Consider the following 23,198-nt stretch of genomic DNA (forward strand, 5'->3'; position numbering starts at 1 on the left):
GGGGTCTTCCATAATTTTTAAGAGTATAAAGGGGCCCTGAGACCAAAGGTTTGCGAACGGCAGACACTCAGACGAGGTTAGGTGAGGAGGCCCTTGGGGTGCACGGACAGCCTACCTTTGAATCTGGGCTTTGCTCCTTAGGACCTTGCAGGAGAGCTCTGGGCAAGTTCGTAATCACTCTGCTCCCTGGTTAACTCACACGTAAAATGGGGATGACTATAATGGTACTTACCACAAAGGGGTTTGAGGATTAAATGAGTTAATGCATAGAAAACATTTAGAACAGTGCCTGGGACACAGCAAGTGTCTAGTAAATGTTAGACATTGAAGGGGACTAGAACAGGCCACCTCACATATGCCACCTTGGCATAAAGATGATTTTGAACGGAAGGCAGTTGAGAAAAAGTAGACACAGGATAAGCTCTCTGCCCTCCCCTATCTGCCTGAAAGCAGGGCATAACTTCCACTTGCAAAGGTGTCCTCCCTCTGGTGCCAGGAAAGGAAGAACAATCTTAGTCACTGGGATGAGGACAGTTCCAAGATGAGTCTGCATAAACTAATCCTTTCTAAATAACCCTTATCTTCCATTAGTTTCCCCCATATGTTTACCTTCCTACAGTTTACCACCTCTAGGCCAAATCTCGTTTCTCCACACTTTATCTTCCTTTGTTAAAATGGTATATAAGCCCCCAAGTTTATCTCTTTGCATCCTCACTTCTTTTCTATGAAGGCCTTCATGCACATAAAAATTAAAATATTAACATCAAATAAAATTTGTATGCCTTTTCTCCTGTTAATCTTTTTCTTAGTTTACTTTGCAGATCCCAGTTACTGAACATAAGAACGTAGAGGAAAAGTTTTTCCTTGAGAGGATCATCAACATCAGCAGCAGCATGCCACACAGCCCAGAGAAGCAGAAAACACTGCCAAAAAGAGTCCTCAAGTTTTAAATCCTTTATTTTAAAGACTTCTAAACATCAGCAAGGGTTATCCCACCTTCTGTGGGATGAGATCTGCCCCAGTGACTATGCAGAGCACAGAACTTCCATTAAGTCCCTGTCTTCACGGAGTTCACAACAGAACAAGCCACATGCAGGCCAGAGTGAGCCCCAGATCATCTCTCACTTTCCTTATTTATGGCCCTGCAGTAAAGTGCTTCCATGTGCATTCTCTGATTTATCCTCACAATAACACTCATAGTAGGCAGGGAAGGGATTAATATCTATATTTCTAGATGAGGAACTGGAGTTTTGGAGAGCTTATGGGAATTAACCATCGTGGTAAAGATAGTCAAGATAAGAAAGCCTGTCTGATATTGTCTCTGAAACACGACAGTGATTGTTATCCTTCAGGAGATGGAAGGCCTGAGCACCAAGCGGAGCGCTCTCCACGCTCACCACAAAGCAGACACCCTCGCCTCTCCGTCAGTCTCAGCAGCAGAGGACGCTCCTTCTGCTGCGTCGGGGGCCTCCCTCCAGTGCTCTCAGGGACTTTTCCATCCCTCCTCCTCTCCTTTTTTACGCAGCTTACTGGAGAGATCAGTTCCATATAATAAAATCCACTCATTTTAAGCGTTCATCTTGGTGAGTTTTGGCTATGCGTGCAATCCCGTACCCACTACCACAATCAGGTTCAGGGCACTGCCATCACCCCCTAAATCTCCCAGGAGCTCCTCTGCAGTCCACCTCCTCCTTCCTCCCCAGCCCCAGGCACCCGCTGCTCTTCTCTGTCACCACTGTTCCGCCTTTTCCAGAAGATAAACAGAGTCAGCAGTCTGCTATCATCTGTGTCTGGCTGCTTCTACCCACAGCAACATTTCGGAGATCTTTTTTTATTTTATTTTTTTTTAATTTTATTTATTTATTTTTTCCCCCAAAGCCCCAGTAGATAGTTGTATGTCATAGCTGCACATCCTTCTAGTTGCTGTATGTGGGACACGGCCTCAGCATGACCGGAGAAGCAGTGCGTCGGTGCGCACCCGGGATCTGAAACCGTGCCGCCAGCAGCAGAGCACGTGCACTTAACTGCCAAGCCACGGGGCCAGCCCACATTTCGGAGATCTACCCGTGATGTTTTACACAGCAGCAGGTTATTCCTTATTATTGCTGCATAGTATTCCACTGTGGGATACACCGTAATGTGTTTATCCATTTAACTGTCGATGGACATCTGTGTTGATTCCCATTTTTGGCTAGTAGGAATAATGCTGCCACAAACATCCCTCTGTAAGTCTTTGTGTGGACGTGTGCTTTCACCTCCCTGGGTGGATACTAGACACGGCATTGCCAGCTTGTACAACACAGGTGTGTTTATAAGAAACTGCCAAAACCGTTTGCTGGTGTCCTATAAAGTTAAACAGACACTCTCCCCTCTGTCTTAATACAAAGCCCTCCTTTCCCACCATGACCTCACATGCACCCCATTAAAGTACAATTTTCAGAAAGTTGAAAACACGAATCTCCTGCATAAATAGTAAGCATATGCCAAAGTTTTGTTTAATTCATTAATAAGCGTAAACTGGTTCAGCAGAAGGTACAAGAGACCGTGTATATAGAGTTAGTGGGAAAAGAATGCTAGAATAAGATCACGAGGTTGGGTACAAACTGGTCCACATCCTGTAAGACAATAATGCTGTGACCTTTGACATCATCTTTTCCTCCAGACAAAAATCGTTTGCAACTTACCAATTTCCTACAAGTTAACATCTAAATTTACAGAGCCCCCCGGGGCCCTCCTCAGTAGTAAATAGCAAGTCAAACAGAGCTGTCCTCCCTAAAGTGTCCCATGGTCCTTGGGCTGGCTTGGTAATGCTCTAGGATAATTTTGAAAGACCACACAGTCCATTTTTTGCCTTATTTCCAAATTTTGGATAATTTTTCTTAAGAAGGCACATTAAAATATTCAGAGTTCTACAATACCCCAGTCTTCCCTGTCTCACCTTTTGGTGCCCCAACTGCCCTTCTGTCCTCCCTAAACCGACCTCCTCCTCTTCCCCTGGCTGACTCTGCTCGGCCTTCAGGCCTGAGGTCAGAAGACCAATCTCGGCCCACCCCCCACCACGCCCCCACTGCATCTAGGTTTGGGTACTTCCTGGGCTCCAGCAACACTCCTGGCTCCCTCTATCCCTCCATCTCAGCTCCCAGCATCCTTCCATCCCAGCATCCCAGCTTCCTGGCATCACTGCCAACAGGAGTTTGCCTGTTGTCTCCTCCGGGAGCCTGTCGGCTTCCACAGGGCAGGACAGTTTTTCCATTCCTGTATCCCCAGGGCCTAGCCCAGTGCCTGGCACCCTGTGAGGCTTAAAAATGTTTGCTGAATGAATTGAAGGAGGTGCTGGCCAGATGCCTCCTCCAGGCTGGATGTCTCATTTCCAGATTGGTTGCCACGGTTACACACACACACACACTCTCTCTCTCTCTCTCTCTCTCTCTCTCACTCTCCCCCTGCCCCCTGACCCCCCACACTGGTTTTTCTCCGCCCAGTCTCTCTATCATTGCTCATTCCCCTGTCCACCCAGTCTGGACAGGGCTTTCCACCCGTATCCCGCAGCACAACTGGGGAAATGAACACAAGCATCACAACAGGAAATGATCAACAGGAGTGACAGGAAATCTCTGGGTGGCGAGACGGTGCTTCCTGCCCAGGGCTTCAGGTCCAGGTGAAGATAAACTTTATCCTTCAAACCTGGACACCATGGTGGGTGAAACGGTCCTCTTAACAATCATGATGGGACAGCAGCCTCAGCCACGGCCGTCCTAGGCCCTCGCTGTCCAGGCAGCCAGGCCCTTTCACTGCACAGAACCCAGAGAAACGTGTGTCACCCAGAAAGCCCGTTTCCCCCATGCCTTCACCCCACAGACCTTTACTCTCGCCTCTGCTGGGAATTCAAGGCAACAAGAGACCCCAGCCCAGGGGGACTTACAGTGAATGGACACCGACAGCTCACGAGAGTGTGCAGAATGCTAGGGTGAGCACTGGGAAGAGGAAGTGGAGAAGGAGCAAGGAAGCGGAGGAAGCAAGCACAGTGGGAGTTCGGAGGAGGTGCCTCTCAGGGTCTCCGAAGGAGGAGAAATTCACTGGGAAAGAAGAGATCTGGGGTGAGCAGCGGAGTTCCAGTAGGATGGGGTGCTTCGGTGTTGGGAGTAGCCAGAAAGCTCCCGGCCTCCTCTTGACACCATCACCCCAAGTCCCTGCTCCTGGAGGGGAGCCTGCATTACCTGCACTGGCTGCATGGGTCGGGGGCGCTTCCTCACTGGCTTGCAGAAAAGTATGTTGAATACATGGAAGGTAAGGACTCTACACTATTCTTCTGGATGTAGATGCGAGGCTCAGATCTCTCGCTTGTTATTATTAATAGCAGAGTCCTCTTCTACAATATTTTTATTTTATCTGACACAAAAATCAAGCCCATATTGCGACATGCCGGCCTTGGGCTGGAGTCACACACGGGTCATCCCGTTTAATCTTCACAACTATCCTGCCAGGTGGCTGTTCTCGTCCCAGTTTACGGATGAGGCCGAGTGAGGCCAGAAACCTGCCGGGTCTCAGCTGACAGGGGACATGCCAAGGCCTGCCGGGATGACCCGACACTCAGAATTCTCTAAATTCCACCCTCATCCCCACAGGGAGGCCCAACTTTGTGTTATTCATAACTCGCCCCGGGAGCTGACTCAGGCACCCCTGGGAGCAGCAGTGGGAGCTGGGTTTCAGGGGAGGGGGGAGCAGCAGGAGGACCCTGGAGTTTCGGTCACCCCTGCAACCGGCTGGCTCCCCCCGCAGGGCGGGCTGAGCAGACCAGGATCCCTCTCCCTCCTCTCTCCAGGGTGGAGCAGGTCCAGCCCCGTGACGTCACACCCTGGGCAGGGCTTCCGGGGACTGGTGATGGTGGCACCGACACTGGGGAGACCGAGGGGCCACAGGTTCTTCCTGCCCCCAGGGCAGCTCTGGGCTAGACTGTGTGTTTAGCAATGATTGTCATTATGAATCTCTTGTCCCAGTAGGCAGCGGAGTCTGAACCTGGCAGAGCAAGGCAAGGCCGCTGGGGGTTCTATTCCTGGCTCTAGGACTTAAACCCACTGCTCAGGAGTCCTGAGACCACTAATACGCTGTGTGCCTCTAGACAAGTCACTTGTCCTCTCTGGGCCATCTCTAGGGCACAGCCTCCTAATTCAGTAAAATGAAGGGGATGTAGGAGATTTCCGAGGACCTTTTCAGGAGTCCCAGAGGAGGGGAGAGTGGGACCTGGATGAGCCTGTGTGGTGGCCCAGATCTGTCCTTCCCCCATCCTCCACTCTCCCTCTCGTCCCTGGTGGCCACAGAGCGAGAACGTGAGTCACCCGGCTCAAGGCACCCAGTTTCAGCCTCGTCCCACCCCCGCCCCGGGCCGTCCATTTGCTGTTTACTCCCAGGAGCAGGTGCACCTGTGTCATCTCCCCATGGGAGGGAGAGACAGAAGGCTGGGGGCCTGGGGACATGGGGACATGGGGACATGATCTGACCCCGTCCCCCGCTGGTGGCCCAAGGCGAGGACCAAGGCTCCAGTGGGCCAGCACTCCCCTGGCCCTGCCCCTCCCGGAGGCCCTGGGTTTCAGCCCTCTCCCTGCTTAGCTGCTGAGTCCTCAGCTATCTGTCCAAATCTCCACTCCCCTGACCCCGACCCCAGTCTTCTGGCCTCCCATGGTCACCGTGGTCGTTGGTTGTTTCAGTTGTCATTCACAGCTACTCTTATAGGAGCCCCGGCCCCACCCTCACCCCGAGGCCACTAGGCAGAGCTCAGGCAGCCCAGGAGCGGAGGGCACGGGGAAGGAGGGAGCGGTGGGGGCCCCCAGAGCTGTTCTCACACTGAAGAGGTGCAGAGGGTAGGCAGGCCCAAATCCGGTGCCAAAGAGAGAGGACTAGGGGTGTGAGGGTTGGGCGGGGACACAGTCAGCCCGAGTAGACCTGGGATGGAGGAGTGAGGTTAGGGGAGAGGAGAACCCTGGGGAAGACGGGAAGGCGTGTTGAGGACGCTGGATTATGAGTCCTGGCTCCGCCACCACCTCCCTCTGTGGCCTTGGTAGTGTCCATTCTCTCTTGGAACCTCAGTATCCCCATCTGTACAAGGCAGGGGCTCAGCTGGATGAGCCAAGGCTCCTGTAACCCTGGCACACTGTGGTCCCCTCAGTGGGCTTCATTCGCCGGTGCCAACTTAAACCCCTGCATCTCTCTGAAGGAGGAAGAGAGAGACCCTGTCTGCTGCCATGGAAAAGGCCAGAGCTGGCAGTTCCTACGTGGGTGGCCCAGGACAACCGAGGAGCTCTCCTCCAGCTACCCAAGGGGGCCTGCCCCTCCCTACGCCCAGGCTCCAGACCACAGGGCAGACAACAAAGCCAGGCAGATGGAAAATTCCCCCTGGCATTCTGCCCAGGCACCCTGGATGGCAACTGTGCCAGCCTGGGAGGGAGGAGCCAGGCGTCCAGGATACCCAGACAGCCAGGCAGCCACAGGGAGCTGGCGAGGGGCCTGCCAGGGCCTCCCCAGCTCAATTGCTCCCCACCGCCCAGACACAAAAATTGTATCCTGCTCAGGCCAGGAGACAGAGAGGAGGGCAGCTCCCCCCAGTGTCGGTGCTGAGTGGTGTCTGGGACACCAATGCAGGACCAGGGCCTGCAGCTGTTTTGGCGGCCGGGCACAAAGCGAGCTTTGCTGCTCCTCCTGGCTGCTGGCTCCACCTGTGACCCTGGGCAGTGCGTGTCCCCGCAGAGGCCGTGCTTGCTCCGTCTCAAACACGGGATAACCGTCTGGGCCCTGCCCTCCTGGAAGGGCATGAAGCCACGCCCACGAGGGCCCAGGAAAAGTGAAAAGCTCTGTGTGTACATGTGACCTGCGACTGGGAAGCAGAACATGTCCCACGGCCTGCAAGTCCAGGATCCCTTGTGTGTGAAGAGCCAGGGCAGAGGACCTCCTTCCACCTGCCTCTTCCTGCCCTCTGCCAGACCCTAGAAGACTGCCGAGACACCCTGGCAGCACTCCCCTGCCCCTGGCCCCAGAGGCCTTTCCCAGAGTCTGGAGTTACCTTCCAGAATGTTTACCCACAGACATTTTTATGTTGCCAATCAGTTCAGGTGGGTCTTTTGGAACTGAGGAAACCCCTCTGTGGCTTTGCCAGGTTACAGCCAGCTGCCAGCTGGCCCCTCCAATCACTCCAACAGTGGGAGCCGTGGGACACGGAAGGCTGAGGTGTCAGGGCACGGCGCGGTCAGGGTGAACTCACTCACTGCTGGGAAAACTCCCCAAAGGGCACGGCCCACTGACCAGGAGTCACTGCCGACACAGGGAGCATTGTCCGTCTGGGCCTGGGCCGGCAGGGGAAGGCTCTGAAGATAAGGCCGGGCGTGAACCCGACTCCATAAAGCCAATTAGGTCTGCTCCAGGAACTGAACCACCGTGACTCACAGAAGCCAATCAGGAGGCCCTGGGCCAGGAACCTTTTGCAGCTAGACACACCTGAAACCTGCTAGCCATCTGTTGGACCACACCCCTGCCCCCACGATTCTAGAAAGAAACAGAAACCTCTTTATACAGCTGCATGCGAAGAGCTCTGCGACTCTAACATGGAGGGAGATGCACACTGAGGTACATTGAGCGCAGAGACACACACACGTGCATAACGACGGTCCTGCACAGATGAAAGCGTGTGCCCCTTCCTGCCCCCGCCAAGGTCACTGCCATTTCCACCCTCCTCCACCGCGGGCCAGACAGCGGCGAAAGAGAAAAGGCCCAGGAGATTGCATCAGACCTGACTATGTCTCTCTGGCGCCCAGGGCCAGCTTTCTGTGAACCTGGCCAACAGTGGTCCAAAATTTTCCCTCATCGTCTGCAAAAACAAGAAACAAAAGCAAACAATCAGAAGCATCAATGGGGCATTGTCCATGGAACATGGGTATGAAGGGGGCAGAGAGCTCCCCCAGCCAAGCCCCGCTTAAAGAGGAGCGCCGGGGCCACCAGGGTTCTCCATCCAAAGGCGAGGACAGTTCTCGGTATTGTTGGCAGAGTCATCTTCCCAATGGTCCAGGAGCCAGGTCAGACTTTGCCTCGTGGGGACCCCTTGGAGGACGTCCTGTGTGGTGCCCTCTCTGTGGCAGTGGTGGGTCAGATGCGGCCAGACGCCGACTGGGAAGGGGCGATGTGCTGTGCTCGCAGTCTCCCAACCTTCCTGCGCTGTGACCTGCCCCAGCACTGAGAGAACTGGGCTGTGGGTTCTGACATGGGAGGAAGGGGCTGGGCCGGAGTCGTTAGTTCCTAACGACTAGAGCTCCGGGCTGGGCGCCAGAGGGAGATGGGACAGTCTAAGTCTGTGCCAGAGTAACCCTGGAGGGGTCAGAAGAACCCACATCACCTATCCAAGCCCTCCAGGTGGAGGGTGCTTTTGCTACAAGTCCTGAGCCCCTGGCATGGCCCTGACCCTCAGCACGGCCCTGCTAAGAACAAAAACAGTGAGCGTGTGTAGAGGCATGCTTTGTGTCGGGAGCTGTGCAGGCACCGGGGAGCCGGGGACCAGGCACAGCCTTCCTGCAGTCTGTACCCACGTAGGTTGCTTCAGCCAAGGACCTCCCCTTTCAGCTCCTGAGATGACCCAAATCTGGGCAAAATGATGAGCAGATCTGCGGGGAGTCCTGCAGACCCACATGACTCTGGCCCTGGTTTAGAGGAGAGAGAGAAAGAATGAATCCCAGGAGAGTTCAGGAGGGAGCAAGGGTTGACCCCCACAGCCAAGGGAGCCAGAGGTGGGAGGAGTCTTGCCGGCGGCCAGAAGGCCAGAAATCGTTCCATTCATCCCCAGGTCACGTCTCACCCAACGTCTTGGCAGCCAGCTTGGCTCTGCCAGTTCCAGGGAATAGAGGCTGGGCTGCAATTCCAGGGCCAGACAGGCCCCGCCAGGTGGGGTCTCTGAGTCCATCTTTAGCCTCCTTGGCATGCGGGGGGTCCTCCATCTTTCCTACAGGGAGGCACAGCCAGGGACCCTTGTCACCCTCCCTTTGAAGCACCCTCTGGCTCTTCTCCACCCCAGTCTGGGGCAACGACTCAGGTGGGCACAGAATAAGCTTTTCCCTGAGGAGGGGGAGGGGAAACCCCCAAGCCTGTTCCTGGGCCCCTCGGGTTCCAGGATCTTGGCAGCATGGCCGAGGTCCCTCAGCAACCCGTGTCAGAGCCACGTCTCATGGTGGATGGACAGCAGGGCCAGAGGCTGCCAACGTGGAGGTCCCGGGGGGTTGCCCTTTATGAGCACAGAATCAGGCCCATTTGACAAGGCTCTTATGGGACCAGGGGGTGAGGCAGGTGTAAAGGAGGAGGTGGGAATAAAGGGAGAGAGGAAGGGAGTCGACATTTGTTAAAGACCCACTTTGTGTCGGAAACACCACTTCAGTTACATAAGTCAGTGTTGAGAACAACCCTCTGAGCGACACGTTGCTCACCTCATTTACAGTCCAGAAAAGTGAGTGAGGCTCAGACAGGCTAAGGAACTTGCCCGAGGCTACACAGCGAGGGCGTGAGGGAATGGTGATGTGTGAATCTAATGTCATGCTGTGTCCAGGATAACCCGCCACTTTGAGAGAAAGGGAGGAAGGTGGGGTGCTCTTGGGCTCAGGACTCAGAGGGGAAGTTCAGCCATCTTCTCCCCCAACGCCCATCCAACCCGTGCCCCGCACGCTGTCCAGGCAGATGCTGTCCGGAAAGGGTTAACCCTCCTCCTGGCTCCGCCGCATTCTTCTGTGCTGAGCTCTGCTGGCAGCGTGTGTTAGGACATCAGGGCAAGAAAGCAGAAAGGACATGGCCAGGGCACCTGGCAATGAATAATCTGCTGTCCTGGCCCTACCGCCCCGAGGCTGTGCAGTGTGGGGTGCAGAGGGCAGGCGGCCAGAGCCAACACCTGAGGGCAGGGGCTCGGGGCTCGGGGCTCGGGGCCAGCCAGCGCAGGAGGCAGCACCTGCACTGCTGTGGAGAGCTTGCTTCATGGCCCAGACAGTCACGGTCTAAACAGAAACTGGGCCGTCCCCCACCTCCCTGGGCTGCAGCCAACCCCTACACTGGGTACTTGGCCCTCCCTAAGACTGTATCCCATCCTCCCGCCCACCCCAGACTTCAGAAGCAGGGCCCAGGCTCCAGAGGGCCTTCCCACCCGCCCCTCCGGCTCCCTGAGGATGAGGATCTGGTAGGGGTTCCTGCAGGGGACAGGCCCATGTGTCAGGGACTCAGGCCTCTCGTGCCTGGGGTCACTTGGGGACAGGAAAAGATGATAGTTGCCCTCTGTGGGCATCCCAGACCCCTCCAGCCTCACTCTGCCCCTGCCAGGCCCCTCAACTGCCTGGTCGTGTGATCCGGGGGCCAGGCCCTCTCCTCCAATGGGGTGACACTCTGCTCCACCCAGTGGGCTGATCTTCCTGGAATCAACCTTTCCTCTGCACCAGCCACCTTCCTGCCTGGAACCTTTCTGCCCAACCAGATCCCTCCCTTCCAGCAGACTCTGCTCCGGAAGAAACCCGTTCTTAGACTTCTCCCTAGGAAGCCCTCTTTGATCATTGAGCTGTCTGGTTGCCCTCAACACTCCCTTCTGCTGGCCACCCCCACACTCCTCTGCCTGTTGCTGGGGCCAGTCTCGCTCCTGATGGAGTTGGCGTTACGTCTGCTGACTCTATCTCACACCTGGATCCCGTGCGCTCGTGCGTGTGTGTGTGTGTGTGTGTGTGTGTGTTTGTGTGTTCTGTCTCCTCCACTGACAGAACCAGAACCAATGGGTGGATTTTCCAGGAGTCCCATTTCCACATTATTATAACCGTCTAAAGGAAGGATGGGCTGCCTCGCACGGTTGTGACCTGTCCGTCAGTGGAGGGGTTCAAACAGGGGCTGGTTGTTCCTTAGTATCAATTATGTGTCTGGCACAGAAGAGGCATTCCATAAACATTTGTGGAACAAATACCAACACGACTTACACCCATCCTATAGGGTGCATCTATCTCATGAAAATGTGGGATTCTGTTCTGATGGGGCCAACTGGTTGGGTCCTGAAGTCATGCTGGTTTTGAAAGTATCCTGACCAGGGACCCCCAGCCCAGAGGGCAGTCTCTAGGTGAGCAGGAGAACACGTCCCATCACCCGGGGAGAGAGCAGCGTCCATAATGAGCACCTGGTGCTGGGGCCACGGGAGCTGCAATGGAGGTGCTCTGGGGTCTGGGAGGTAGGATGATGCCTCATGGGCCGGATTGCCAGGTTCCTTGTGCTGGCTGTGCGTGTATCAGCTTGATGTCCCAAGCCTTTCCCCATGTTCGGACACTCCAGCGTGTCTTGGCTGTGCTATAGGAGTGGGAAGGTGAGAGTGAGTTTGGAACTTGGCTCTCTGGGGCGCCCGATGCCACAGCTGGAAAAGGTAAAGTAAGAGACCCCTGAGGAAGAGCATATTGGGATGGCGGAGTCTTCCCATGTCTACCTTGGCAGTTGCAATTCTTCCTTTAGTTGAGGACACCAGAGGTTTTCTCACCCCCACCCCTAGGGAAGGGATCGTGGTGTCATGGAATGGGTAGGATTTCGTGAGCAATTTTAGGCCTCTGCTTAACACTTATTTGTTCTTGATTTTCTTAAACACGTGTGTCAAGCATCTACCAAGTGCCAGGCCCCGAGGAAGCAGACAGGAAGACAGGGGCCTGCTCACCAGACTCCAGTGCGTCCATGGTGTGGGGGCCTCCAGGCCAGGGTCCCTCCCCCGCTCTGTCCCTCCTACAAGCACGGCCCAAGGCGTGGGGAAGCACCCCCATGCCCACCAATCGAACGCAGTGGGAATACCTTACACGCTTGCTCTCACACTCGGGGGGCATCAGATCCTCTGGAGGATTTGCTAAAACACAGGTTGTGGGCCCACCCAGAATTCCTGATGGAGCGGGCCTGAGAATCTGCATTTCAAGTAAGTCTCCAGGTGCTGGTGTCCAGGGACCACACTTTGAGAACTACTGGCATAGGCTGCTGTGGAACTCGTGCCTTGTCAAATGGCTCCACGATGCGCACAGCTCACTGCGGAGCGTCCTTGGGAGACTCCAGGCTGGATAACAGCCCTGACCTTCCACCAAGGGGAAAGTGGAGGGCAGAGAGGTCTGTGACAGTGTGACATCCGCTTCTTTTCCTCATGGTCTGTAGTTGTGCTATCTGGGGTTAGTTTTTTCAGTGGCAGCCTCCTTTACTCAAGTGTGAGTTTCGGGAGGGCAGAGGTCACGCCGCACCATGCACCATCCTGGACTGTCAGACACGAGGCCTGGTGCGCAGCCGGTCCTCAACAAGTGCTGGTAAAACGAGTGAATGAGTGATCACCAACGTTATAGGGCTCACTGGCAGCAGAGCTGGGCCAGGTCCCAGAGCCCCTGACCTTTAGACGCCACCTTCCCACTGGTGACCCTCTGCCTGTCCTCCAGAACAGGACCCGTGTGCCCTTTGGACCCGGGAGTGGAGCATGGGGAGCTGGTGCAGTGGGACCCAGGGGGTCGGAGTGTCCACGCCCCCCAGCCTAGCCTGGTGCCAGCTGCAGACCAGACGCATATCCCTGCCCAGGCCCGAACCCTGGCAGGGGAGGACCCATCGCAGAATTGCCCTCCCTGCCTCTTTGGCTGCCTCCTGCTCCCTGTGCCTCAGTTTCCAAATCTGTCAGATTTAGATAGTAATAGTACCCTGCTTTGTAACGCGGTTGTGAGAACTAAATGAGCCGACCAGCCAGTAGCTAATAATAAGCACTTATTCAGTGCTTACAACACGCCTGTTCCAGTGACTTACATGGGTGAACTCAATCTTCACACCACGCCTGTTATTATCCCCATGTGACAGACGAAGACACTGAGGCACCTAGAGGTTATGAACTCGACCAGAGTCACACACACACCTAGCAAGTGGCAGGGCCATTTAAGGAGCTAAATCCCGACAGCTAGTTCTGGAAGATGCTCTCAGCTGGAGAAGGCTCGGCGCGTGGACTTGCTCCATGCAGCGTTAGCTCTTATTTTCCTGGGCGGCACTGCCACCTCAGCCCGGAGGTCCTCACCTCGTTCAATGCCAGGGGACAGCCCAGCCTCTCTCCTACCGGGTCCCACCTAAGCGAGTACCTTCTCTGTAGCCAGCACTGGGGAAATTCCCAGGGAGAAGAACGGGGAATTCCTGGGACCCTGGAGAGACAGTCCTAAGGGCTAGGAAAGCCTTCGCTTTCCGCTTAGCATGCTTCTGAATAAGGGGGCTGCCTCCAGCTTGTCGAGGAGAGGAATTTTCCTGAAGCAGCAGGGATGGGAGAGGAGCACCTCTGGGGGACCCACATTGGGCTCCCTCAAGAGGGGTGGGTGAAACGCCAGGTACATCCCCACCATCCCCCTCGGTGTCGGCTCCTGGGAGCCCACCTGTCTCGTCTTTTCAGACGGCCCCTCAGACGCTGCAGAGTCTGTGGTGGGGCAGGCTGGATTAGGATCCATGGAGTCCAGGCCGCCCTTAACTTCCATCACCGAATGTCTGGTTCCACCTAGTGGCCTCTGACGCTCCAACTGTAATAGAACCAAGGACACTTAGGACCAGCAGAGGGGGCGCCTTTCAGGCGGTCAGTGTTCATGGAAGGCAAGACACACTCCGCAATGCAGTCGGGGAGTGTTCACAGGTGTAAAGAAGGAGCAGAGGGCTAACACGTACTCGTTCCCCACCCGCCAGCCCTGGGCCAGGGTCTGCACCGTGTCGGCATGCGCCCTACTGTGGAGACCTGGGACCCGTGCTGGCCTTGGTGCTTCACTTCTCTGCACTTCAATTTCCACTTCTGAAAAACAAGAGGGCGGGTGCTGACCATCTCTAGGATCTCTTCCCGTGTCCAGTGCTGTAAGGCTCCACCAAGGTGTGATCCGGGGTTTCGGCTTTGGAGTTGGACAAACCTGCGTTTGGATCCCAGCTGGCATTCACGAGCTCTGTGTCCTCGGGCAAGTTGCTCTACCTCTCTGACCTGTGATAAGAACGTGTAGATTAAACATGAGAATTGATGAGCTATTCCCCATGGGGCCTGGCGCTTGGTGAGTGGTCAGGAAATGGTGGTGATGACATGGGGGACGACGACTCTGTTTACCAAACAGCCGCACCACTGGCAGAAGGCAGTGCAGCCCGAGTGCCGTGGAGTCTGGCAGTGGGCAGGACCCAATCACTCTGGGACGGGGCGGAGGTCAGTTCTTCGGCGGGGTCGGGGCAGCACAGCTCCAAGGATGGAGCACAGGAGGCTCAGGATGAGGTCCGGGTATCCCCCCCATCTCCCCCAGTCCTTTCTCCACCCTTCCCCAGGACGCGGGACTTGGAGGCCGGAGTCTGGCCTCGCCTCTGCCGTGGGGCCGGGTGGTGGCCACAAAGGTGACAGCTGAGTGCTTGGCTGGTCTGACCTCTGGATGGGCCTCTGCATCTCCACTGTGACACTCTGAACCCCAAACCAGCGCAGTCCCGCAGCCGCTCGTGTCTCCCGTCCCCACGCAAGGAATAAACAAGAAGCCAGAAAGATACAAATTTTTTAAAGGCCAAAGATGCTTCCTTCTCCCGTCTGAGGGTATGTGAGTCTTTTTCTTTCCTCCTCCTCCTCCTTCTTTCTTGGGACTCCTTTCTTTAGACAGTGTGTTGGGGCCGCTCTGGGCAGGACGGAGGCTTCCCAGTCAGGAAGTCTTCTGAGAAAGCCACTGCTGAGTTGATCTCGCTCCCATGAGGCCTTGGTTAACGTTTGCTGTCTGACTGTCTAAGTGACTTTCAACTCCGGCCACGCAGGTACAGATTCTCTTCTCCTTCGTAGCCTCTGAGGAGCTGGAGCACAGCCACTCGCCCTCTCCTCGTTTTCATTCCATTGTCTTCATGAGCTCCCCTTCCTCGGGCTGCCTGTGAGTGTGGGGGCTCCTCAGGCCTCACCTGCACTGCCTACCTCCGTAGTTCCATGTCCAGCTGCAGCCTTTCCCATGGGCTGCAGATAATTCTGTCCTGCGTTTCTACCCAGATGACCCACAGTGCACAGAGTCCCATGTGTGCAAAGCAGAGATTTTCTCCCACCCTCCCACCAGGCTCTTCTTGTCTTTCCTGCACAGGTGTCCACCCCATGCCCTGGCCCTCCCAAGCACAGACAGGGCCCCCGCCATGCTCTTGGTTTTCCTGGACTCTGCACTCCCGGCCGGCCTCCAGACACTGCCTCCCACAGGCACCCACCTCCGCGTCCTCCCGCTCCAGCCACCCGTCAGGGACCCCTCTAAACAACTCGCTCGATCATTGTTCCTCCGGTAACAACCTGTAACTCTCTCTGTTGCCTTCAGGATAAAATGTCAACTCCTTGGCCTCACTACAGAGCCCTCGTTACAGAGCCCTCCCGGGTCCCTCCTCTGCTGACCTCTCCAGGCTCCTCGCCCCAGACTCCCACACTCTCTCCCTGCACGACCCTGTGTTCCAGCCTCGTTGCTTGCTGTCTTTCACTCGTCACCCACTGTCCCACCTCCGTGCCTTTGCGTGGGCTGGATTGTTTGCCCAGAGGGCCCTTCCTCCCTGTTGTCTGTCCTACAAGCTCACGGTCATCTTTTAGGATCCATTCAAAAGTCCCCTCATCTGGGAGGCCTTCCTGATCCCTCCAGGTTCCTTAGGGTCCCTTGGCATCCTTGCATCTCATGGCATCCATCACACTGAATTGTGACTGTTTGTTTACATGCTTATTCCCGCTTCTGGCCTGAAAGCCTTGTGGTGGCAGGGGTCTCCTGCATTCTTCTATGTCTAGTGTCGAGAACCCAGCAGGGGCTTAGGGAACGTTAGTTATTGCACATGTCCACCCACCTGTGTCTGGGTCAGAATGTGGGGTGTTAAATTTTGATTGTTGCTCCTCTCCGAGGGACGTCTGCGTGGGTGGAGGCAAGCAGAGGGACTCACGCCTGCTGAGAACAGCGTCGAGCTAGAGGGCTCCGGAGTCAGATCCAGGGCTCGGGCCGGCTCTGCCGTGGATCAGCTATGTGGTAAGTGATGGACTCTGCAAGCCCTAGACTTCTGATCTGAGAAATGGTAACCATAGCACCTCCCCCCGCAGAGCTGTGGTGAGGGTTAGTGGAGGGATCTGCGGAGTGCTGGGGCCTGGTGGCTGTTGAATAAACGACAGCAGCTGTCATTGTCCAGCGTTGAGCCAGGGAGCTGCCTTAGAATTGTCCCCGAGGGGGAGTCAGGAGGCCTGTGCCACAGTCGGGTTCTGCCCCTCCTCACTGTGGGACCTTCGGCAGGCACGGTGCCCTCTCTGGCCTCAGTGGCTTGGAGCAGGTAACTTCTGAGGGCCCCGCAGGCCTGACATGCTGTTACCTTGCAGGCCAAGAAGGAGTGCCCTGGAGGGCGAGATGTGTGGGCAGCAAAGAGTGCTCTGTGTCCAGCAGAGGGCCCTGCCCAGCCCGGGCCAGCGGGGCGGGAGGGAGCGGCCCGGGTCCACTGGAGCAGGCTGGCGATGCCAGACGCCTGACTGGAGGCGGACCAGCCGGCCAGCTGCCTCTCTCGAGTCAGCCCCGCACTTGGGTCCCCTGCCCTCACCTGCTGTCTGTGGGGCGGCTGCCTCCTTCTCATCTGGCCATGCAGTGGCTGTGGCCGCTGGCTGTCTCCCTTGCTGTGGTGTCAGCTGCAGGGCTGAGTGGAGTCTCTGGGGGAGCCCCCCTGCCCTTGGGCAGGCACAGAGCCGAGGCCTGGGAGCAGCAGAGTCGGTCCAAGAGAGGCAGCGAGGACGAGGAGGCCAAGGGGGTGCAGCAGTATGCGCCCGAGGAGTGGGCTGAGTACCCCCGGCCCATCCACCCTGCTGGCCTGCAACCCACCAAGCCCTTGGTGGCCACCAGCCCCACCCCAGACAAGGACGGGGGCATCCCGCGCAGCAGGCAGGAGCCTCGGGGCAATCTGACCGGGCCGCCGGGCCAGAGGCTGCAGATTCAGAACCCCCTGTACCCGGTGACTGAGAGCTCCTACAGCGCCTACTCCATCATGCTCCTGGCCCTGGTGGTCTTTGCCGTGGGCATCGTGGGCAACCTGTCCGTCATGTGCATTGTGTGGCATAGCTACTACCTGAAGAGCGCCTGGAACTCCATCCTTGCGAGCCTGGCCCTCTGGGATTTCCTGGTCCTCTTCTTCTGCCTCCCTGTTGTCATCTTCAACGAGATCACCAAGCAGAGGTTGCTAGGTGACATTTCTTGCCGGGCCGTGCCCTTCATGGAGGTGAGTATGGCTCCTGCTGGTGCTCAGGAGCTGCAATCCATCTGGCTGTTGGGAGTGGGGTGCGTGGGGGCACAGGAGCCCAGGGGCCCGGAGTTCTGTCTCCCTTCTTCTCCAAACTGGGCAAGGAGACAAATACAACGTTGGCTCCTGGTAGCTCTCGGGTAAACTAAGCAGGCACGGGGGGTGGGGGTGGGGGTGGGGGCAGGCAGGTGTGCAGGGCCCCAGCTTGGTCCCCTTCTTCAAGAGAAAGGTGTGCCTCTCCCCTGTCTCTACACTCCGAGCTGCTCCTCCCCTGCCTTAACCCTCACCTGTCTTCCCACCCAAGAATCTCTGTCCTTTGTGCATCTCGTCTCCCTCCCTTCGAGCCCACGGCCACGCCCTGCACGCATAGCTTCCTTTCTCTACCCCTCAGTACCCTGCCTCCCTAAGCAGTGTCTGAGGGAGATCCATTTCCTACGGACCCCCAGATCAAGTCAGTACCCACCCCGTGGACACGAATGCCAGGAGGAAAGGCCCTTCTCACTGTGATTGTTGTCATTGCAGCCATCAGCGGCAGCAACCTCCTAAATCCTGTCTGAGAGGGAAGACCTGGTTCTGGGAGCTGGCGCTGGGGCTGGGGGGCCCAGGATCAGTCTGTCACTGACATACTGGGGGTCACTGGGCAAGTCATTCCTCCTCTCCAGTTTCCTTAGTTCCCAATCAGGTGGGTAGACCAGATGGCCCTTCTGCTGGGCTGACCTATAGTTCTAAAGTGTTCCACTATCTTTGTCTCTGGAAGCTTCCTTAAGACAAGTCCATGGGTGTTGACGTATGTGTAGATCACATGGAGACAGCTTAATCAAAACATTGCAAAACACACCAATATGTGTGCATTTATGCGGGATACAACGAGGCCACTGCGTCCAGATAGGAACACAAAATGAGCAAGTGGTCTTTAAATTTTGTCTATGCCGGGGGTAATAATGAGGACTGGAATAATTGTGGCTCCCTGTGAAGGCTGCTAGTCCTTCTGGGACTGGACGATGTTGTGTGACACGGGTGACCTGCTTGGGTGGAAAAGGAATCAGGATCAGGCATCTGGACACAGGCCATATTCCCCACTCAGTCCCCAGTTCACTGTGTATTAGTGATAATTTCATATTTGGACACATCTCTGAGGCCCAGCAGTTGGTACTTCCCTTTTCCTGTCCTTCCCAACCCAGGGAGACCCTGTAATGGTAGCCCAAATGTACCCAAACTGGAAAGAAGACCCTACAACTGGGGGTGACCTTTGCATCTTGGTGATCATCTGGTGCTCAGAGCCCGGGTAAGCTGTGAGAGGTTAGACACAGGACTCGGGGACTAGGCAGACTAGAGGGGACGCCAGGCTTTGCCCTCACTAACTGAGTGGCCTTGGTGAGTTACTTAACCTGCCTCAACCTCAGTTTCCCCATCTGTAAATAGGGGATAATAAGTAATAATAATAATCACTATCTGAATGAATTATTGAAGGACTGAGTGGGTGATATCTATACAGTGCTTCTGTAAATGGTGGTTTTTACTGGGGATGGTGTAAGGGGGGGGGCAGACATACATCAACTCTTGTTTACGCGTGGTTGGAAAGTCAGTGAAATCCTGGCCGTGGGTCTCAACACACTTAATACGTAGGCTCTGGCCTGAATCCTCATAGGGCCCCCCTCCTCACTCCTACAGGAGACAGAAGTTCCCTGAGCTGTCAGAGCCCTCCCTCTAGGCTGGGTAACAGGGTGGGAGTTGAGGGACAAAATACACTGCCCCAGAGGCCCTTTATCGAGAGCATCTCAGGATGGACCCAGGAGGCAGCAGGAGAAGGCAGCTTGGAATCAAACTGGAGATATTTTTTGAGATGTAGGGAAAGGAGAGAGTGTGGTGTTTTTGGCCAACTCGAAGGCTCCTCCTCCGCAGGCCTGGGCTCCCCTGCCAAGAAAGGGGGTGGAGGTTCTCAAAAAGGACACTTGGTGGCAGCGCTAATAAGCCAGGGCTTGTGTTCCCCCAGCGAGAAGAGGGAGAGTTTGGACAGGAGGGGGTCTGAGCACAATCCCCGAGTGTGGTTGAGCATCATCCAGAGCTCAGGCACGCTCTCTCCTCTATTCTCGTTAGCACTTTCTTCTCCACTGCTCGAGCTTCTTCCTCTTGGCTCACAGGGTGGTTTTCCTGTGCACTCAATGAATAGCGTGCTGGGAGGATGGACACAAGCCGACAGGGAGGGGGGCTGCTTCTCCACACAGCCGGACGGGCGAAGAAGGCGAGTGTGTGTGTGAGTGAGTGTGTGTGAGTGAGCCTGTGAGCCATGTTTCCCAGGGCCATTCGCTTGATGCACACAATGGGTGCAGGCATGGAAGGCCCTGCAAAGACCCAGAATGTCTCTGTCTTTGTCTGGGTTCTTCCTTAGAGATGATTTTCCAAGTCTCTCAGGGAGCGTGTGGGTCTGTGGGACTCCGGCCATCCGTCCGCTGTCTAGGAGGGAGAGAAGCAGGGTGGAAGAGTCAGGTGGTCCGCGTGGGGCCCTCAGTCTGCCGTCCACCAGGTCGCTCATCCAGCCTGGGCTGCGGGGTCTTCTGCAAGATGGCTGCTTGTGAGGATCTGATGATGTGTATGAAGCCCCCGATGTGCAGCAAATGCTCACTCAGTGGTGGTTGTTATGACTCATTTCTACACTTACACTCAATTCCCGGTCTGAGCCAGAAGCCAGGCCCCTCCCTGTGCCCCTGGGGTCTGACGACGCGCTCCTCTCTTCCTCCACATCCCGAAGGTCTCCTCTCTGGGCGTCACCACCTTCAGCCTCTGTGCCCTGGGCATCGACCGCTTCCACGTGGCCACCAGCACCCTGCCCAAGGTGAGGCCCATCGAGCGGTGCCAGTCCATCCTGGCCAAGCTGGCTGTCATCTGGGTGGGCTCCATGACGCTGGCCATGCCCGAGCTCCTGCTGTGGCAGCTGGCACAGGAGCCCGCCCCCACCACGGGCAGTGTGGACACCTGCATCATGAAACCCTCCGCCAGCCTGCCCGAGTCCCTCTACTCGCTGGTCATGACCTACCAGAACGCCCGCATGTGGTGGTACTTCGGCTGCTACTTCTGCCTGCCCATCCTCTTCACGGTCACCTGCCAGCTAGTGACGTGGCGGGTGCGGGGCCCCCCGGGGAGGAAGCCAGAGTGCCGGGCAGACAAGCACGAGCAGTGCGAGAGCCAGCTCAACAGCACCGTGGTGGGCCTGACCGTGGTCTATGCCCTGTGCACCCTCCCGGAGAACGTCTGCAACATCGTGGTGGCCTACCTCTCCACAGAGCTGACCCGCCAGACCCTGGACCTCCTGGGCCTCATCAACCAGTTCTCCACCTTCTTCAAGGGGGCCATCACCCCCGTGCTCCTCCTGTGCATCTGCCGGCCGCTGGGCCAGGCCTTCCTGGACTGCTGCTGCTGCTGCTGCTGCGATGAGTGTGGCGGGGCCTCCGGGGCCTCGGCCGCTGACGGCTCGGACAGCAAGCTCAAGACCGAGATGTCCTCCTCCATCTACTTTCACAAGCCCAGGGAGTCGCCCCCACTCCTGCCCCTGGGCACACCTTGCTGAGGCCAGGCCCCAGAGGGGAGGCCTGGGAGGGGGCGAGGGGGACAGGGAGGGGCACCCCTGCCCACGTCTCCTGTTTCTGTCCTCATGGTCTTGCTGTCTAGAGATGCACTTGGCTCCTCTTGTCGAGGTTTGGGCCTGTCAAAGCCCCCTCTCCAAGCAGGGCTTCCCCTGCCATCTGTGGGGCCTCCCAGCCCCGTCCTCTCAAGCAGTGTGTGGGGATGCTTCTAGGTCCTTGGAACTGCCTAGAAGCTCCAGCCTCACCAGCTCGGAGCCAGAACTTCACCCAGTTCCTCCCTGCTTCCCTCTCTCTGTCTTGGAACCCAGCCATACTTCAGTTGTGCCCTCTCTAAGCCTCATTTCCCTGCCCCCCACCCATCCTGGAGTAGGGGGCTCTTTGGGGGCCAGCCTGACTTGGCTCTTCTCCGGACGGGATCTGTCTCAGCCCTGGACGCTTCCTCCTCCTGGCACCCTCTCTTCTTCCGGAGGATGTCTCTCCCTTCTCCTCCTCCTTTGAGGTTCCCTGGGTTGCCCTGTCCCCACCTGTTAGGTGCTCTCCTGTAGAAGGCCCTCGTGAAAAGCAATAAACGAGGTAGAACCACCCCCATCCCACTGGACTTTCTTGTGCCACATCCTGGCAGCGCCCAGATGCACCTTCCCTGGGCACGCAGTGCCTTGGGGGGTTCTTCTGGCCATTTTGGCCCTTCTTGGTTTGCGGCTGACGTCCCATCCAGCCCTGTGGCCCTGTGGCTCTTGAGCGGCAGAGTGGACAGAGGGCTTGGGAGCTGGGGTGCTGGGTCCTCTTCCTGGCCTGAGCCCAGCCGCCCCCGGGAAGTCAAAGGCTGCAAACTCATCTCCTCTGGAGCCCCCGCCTCGGCTCCTCCCTCCCCACAAAGCACCCATTGGAGGGAAACCAGCAGCCCTCCCTCCGTGAGCCCCCCTGACTTTGAGAGCCACTCTTGTTCGGTTTCTTAGGACAGACTGTTGTGCCTGAAGACAGCCCAGCTGGCTGCCCCCTGCTTGCCCCCTCCCTGACCCACGACACCCCTTCCCTGCCATGTAGTCCGAGCTCCACCCCAGGCCCTACAGACCCTTCGGCTCCTGCCCTGGTTCTGCCCAGGTGTCCCACTTCCCCTGTTTGGGCCCGGAGAAGCTGGCACAAGGTCAACCAGAAGGGATGCCGAAGCCTAGGCCAGAAATCACTCCCTGCCCCCATCAGCCCAGTTTTGAGGAAGAGCCACCCTTCTCCACCCTTCTGAGGTGCAGCTCTGGGTCCCACCGGCGATTTTCACTGGCCAGGCCTACCTGGACGTCTGCATGGGGCCTCAGAAGTGTCCCCAGGGGCCCAGGATGGTAAGGGGCTGAGGCTGCCAGGTGCCTGGGGCTCCATTCTCCTCTGTCCATCCCACCCACACCCCTTGGCCTCAGCCCCCTGGTAGCCAGGCCTCCTTCCCCCTCTCCCAGGATCTTAGCGGCCTTGTTCTCTCCCTGGCACACACCCCCAGGACAGTGACGCCAAGAGAGAGGGAGGCCGTTGCTAGGTGATGGCGCTGCCACGCGCACACTCTGTGCTGGGGAACGACACCCACCCATTTGTCCACAGACCTGTTGCCACGGTGACTGAAGCCCCCAGCTTTGTCTGTAGAAACTTAAGATGGGCGGGCAGGCTGGAGAGGGGTCCAAAGGCAGGCTTGCGCGCTGACGTTCCCAAGGCCATTTCCTCCACCCCCCACCTCTTCTCTGCCACCCCCACCCCCATCTTCAATACACCAGCAGCTTCCTATGGGATGAGGAAGGGGGCTGGGGTGAAGCGAGGGGAAGTCTGGGGCCAGGAGGTGGCTGAGGATAGAAGGCTAAGGGCAGGGGAAGGGGTCACTTCAGCATCCTGTTTGGGGGCCTCTTTCACAAAGGGTGCCCTCTGCCCCTCCCTGCTGCCGGTTGGCCGGCTCAGAGATTAAGTGGGGAGATGGTGGCTCTGAGGCCCGCCCGCCACCGCCGCCTCCCAGGCCTGCTGACGTGAATGGCCTGCAGGATTAGTCAGCAGGCCAGCCGGACCTTGGGAAAGAGCCACTGTCCCTCCAGCCTGGGCCAGCTGGGGGAACAATGTGGCGTTTGTTGCTGAGGGGTCCCAGGCTTGGGGTGGGGGGACAGGTTGGCACAGGGGTGGGCAGTCGACTTGAGCTGGGATGCTCAGAGGCAGCTGGACATTCTCACTCCCCCCTCGCCGGGCACAGCCCTCGGACCCTGATGCAGGCGGGAGGGGGCAATGCACTGAGTGCCCCCTCAGCCGGGGCGGTGGTGGGGAGCACATGCACTGTGCATGCGAGTCAGACTGCAGGCAGTGACTGACCTCTGATCTTGGCTTCCTCCCTCACGGAGGACCACAGTCACC

At 57.1% G+C, this 23,198-nt stretch overlaps 1 protein-coding gene across 1 annotated transcript; it reads left to right on the plus strand.

Annotated features, from left to right (window-relative positions):
- Window positions 1-16,522: 16,522 nt before the first annotated feature.
- On the plus strand, window positions 16,523-20,810 carry GPR37L1 (G protein-coupled receptor 37 like 1). The gene is made up of 2 exons (XM_058533939.1): window positions 16,523-17,223; window positions 19,994-20,810. Exons 1-2 carry the CDS (start codon window positions 16,594-16,596, stop codon window positions 20,807-20,809), a joined length of 1,446 nt encoding a protein of 481 aa, XP_058389922.1. The 5' UTR covers window positions 16,523-16,593; the 3' UTR covers window position 20,810.
- The last annotated feature ends 2,388 nt before the right edge of the window (window positions 20,811-23,198 follow it).

This window comes from Diceros bicornis, chromosome 38 (assembly GCF_020826845.1).
Source record: "Diceros bicornis minor isolate mBicDic1 chromosome 38, mDicBic1.mat.cur, whole genome shotgun sequence".
Taxonomy (NCBI): Eukaryota; Metazoa; Chordata; class Mammalia; order Perissodactyla; family Rhinocerotidae; genus Diceros; species Diceros bicornis.

Bases quoted from the DNA above. Each gene is read 5' to 3' on its own strand.
- GPR37L1 (XM_058533939.1), top strand. From the start codon at position 16,594: ATGCAGTGGCTGTGGCCGCTGGCTGTCTCCCTTGCTGTGGTGTCAGCT. The intron at 17,224-19,993 runs GTGAGTATGGCT...CACATCCCGAAG, and splicing joins GGGCCGTGCCCTTCATGGAG to GTCTCCTCTCTGGGCGTCAC.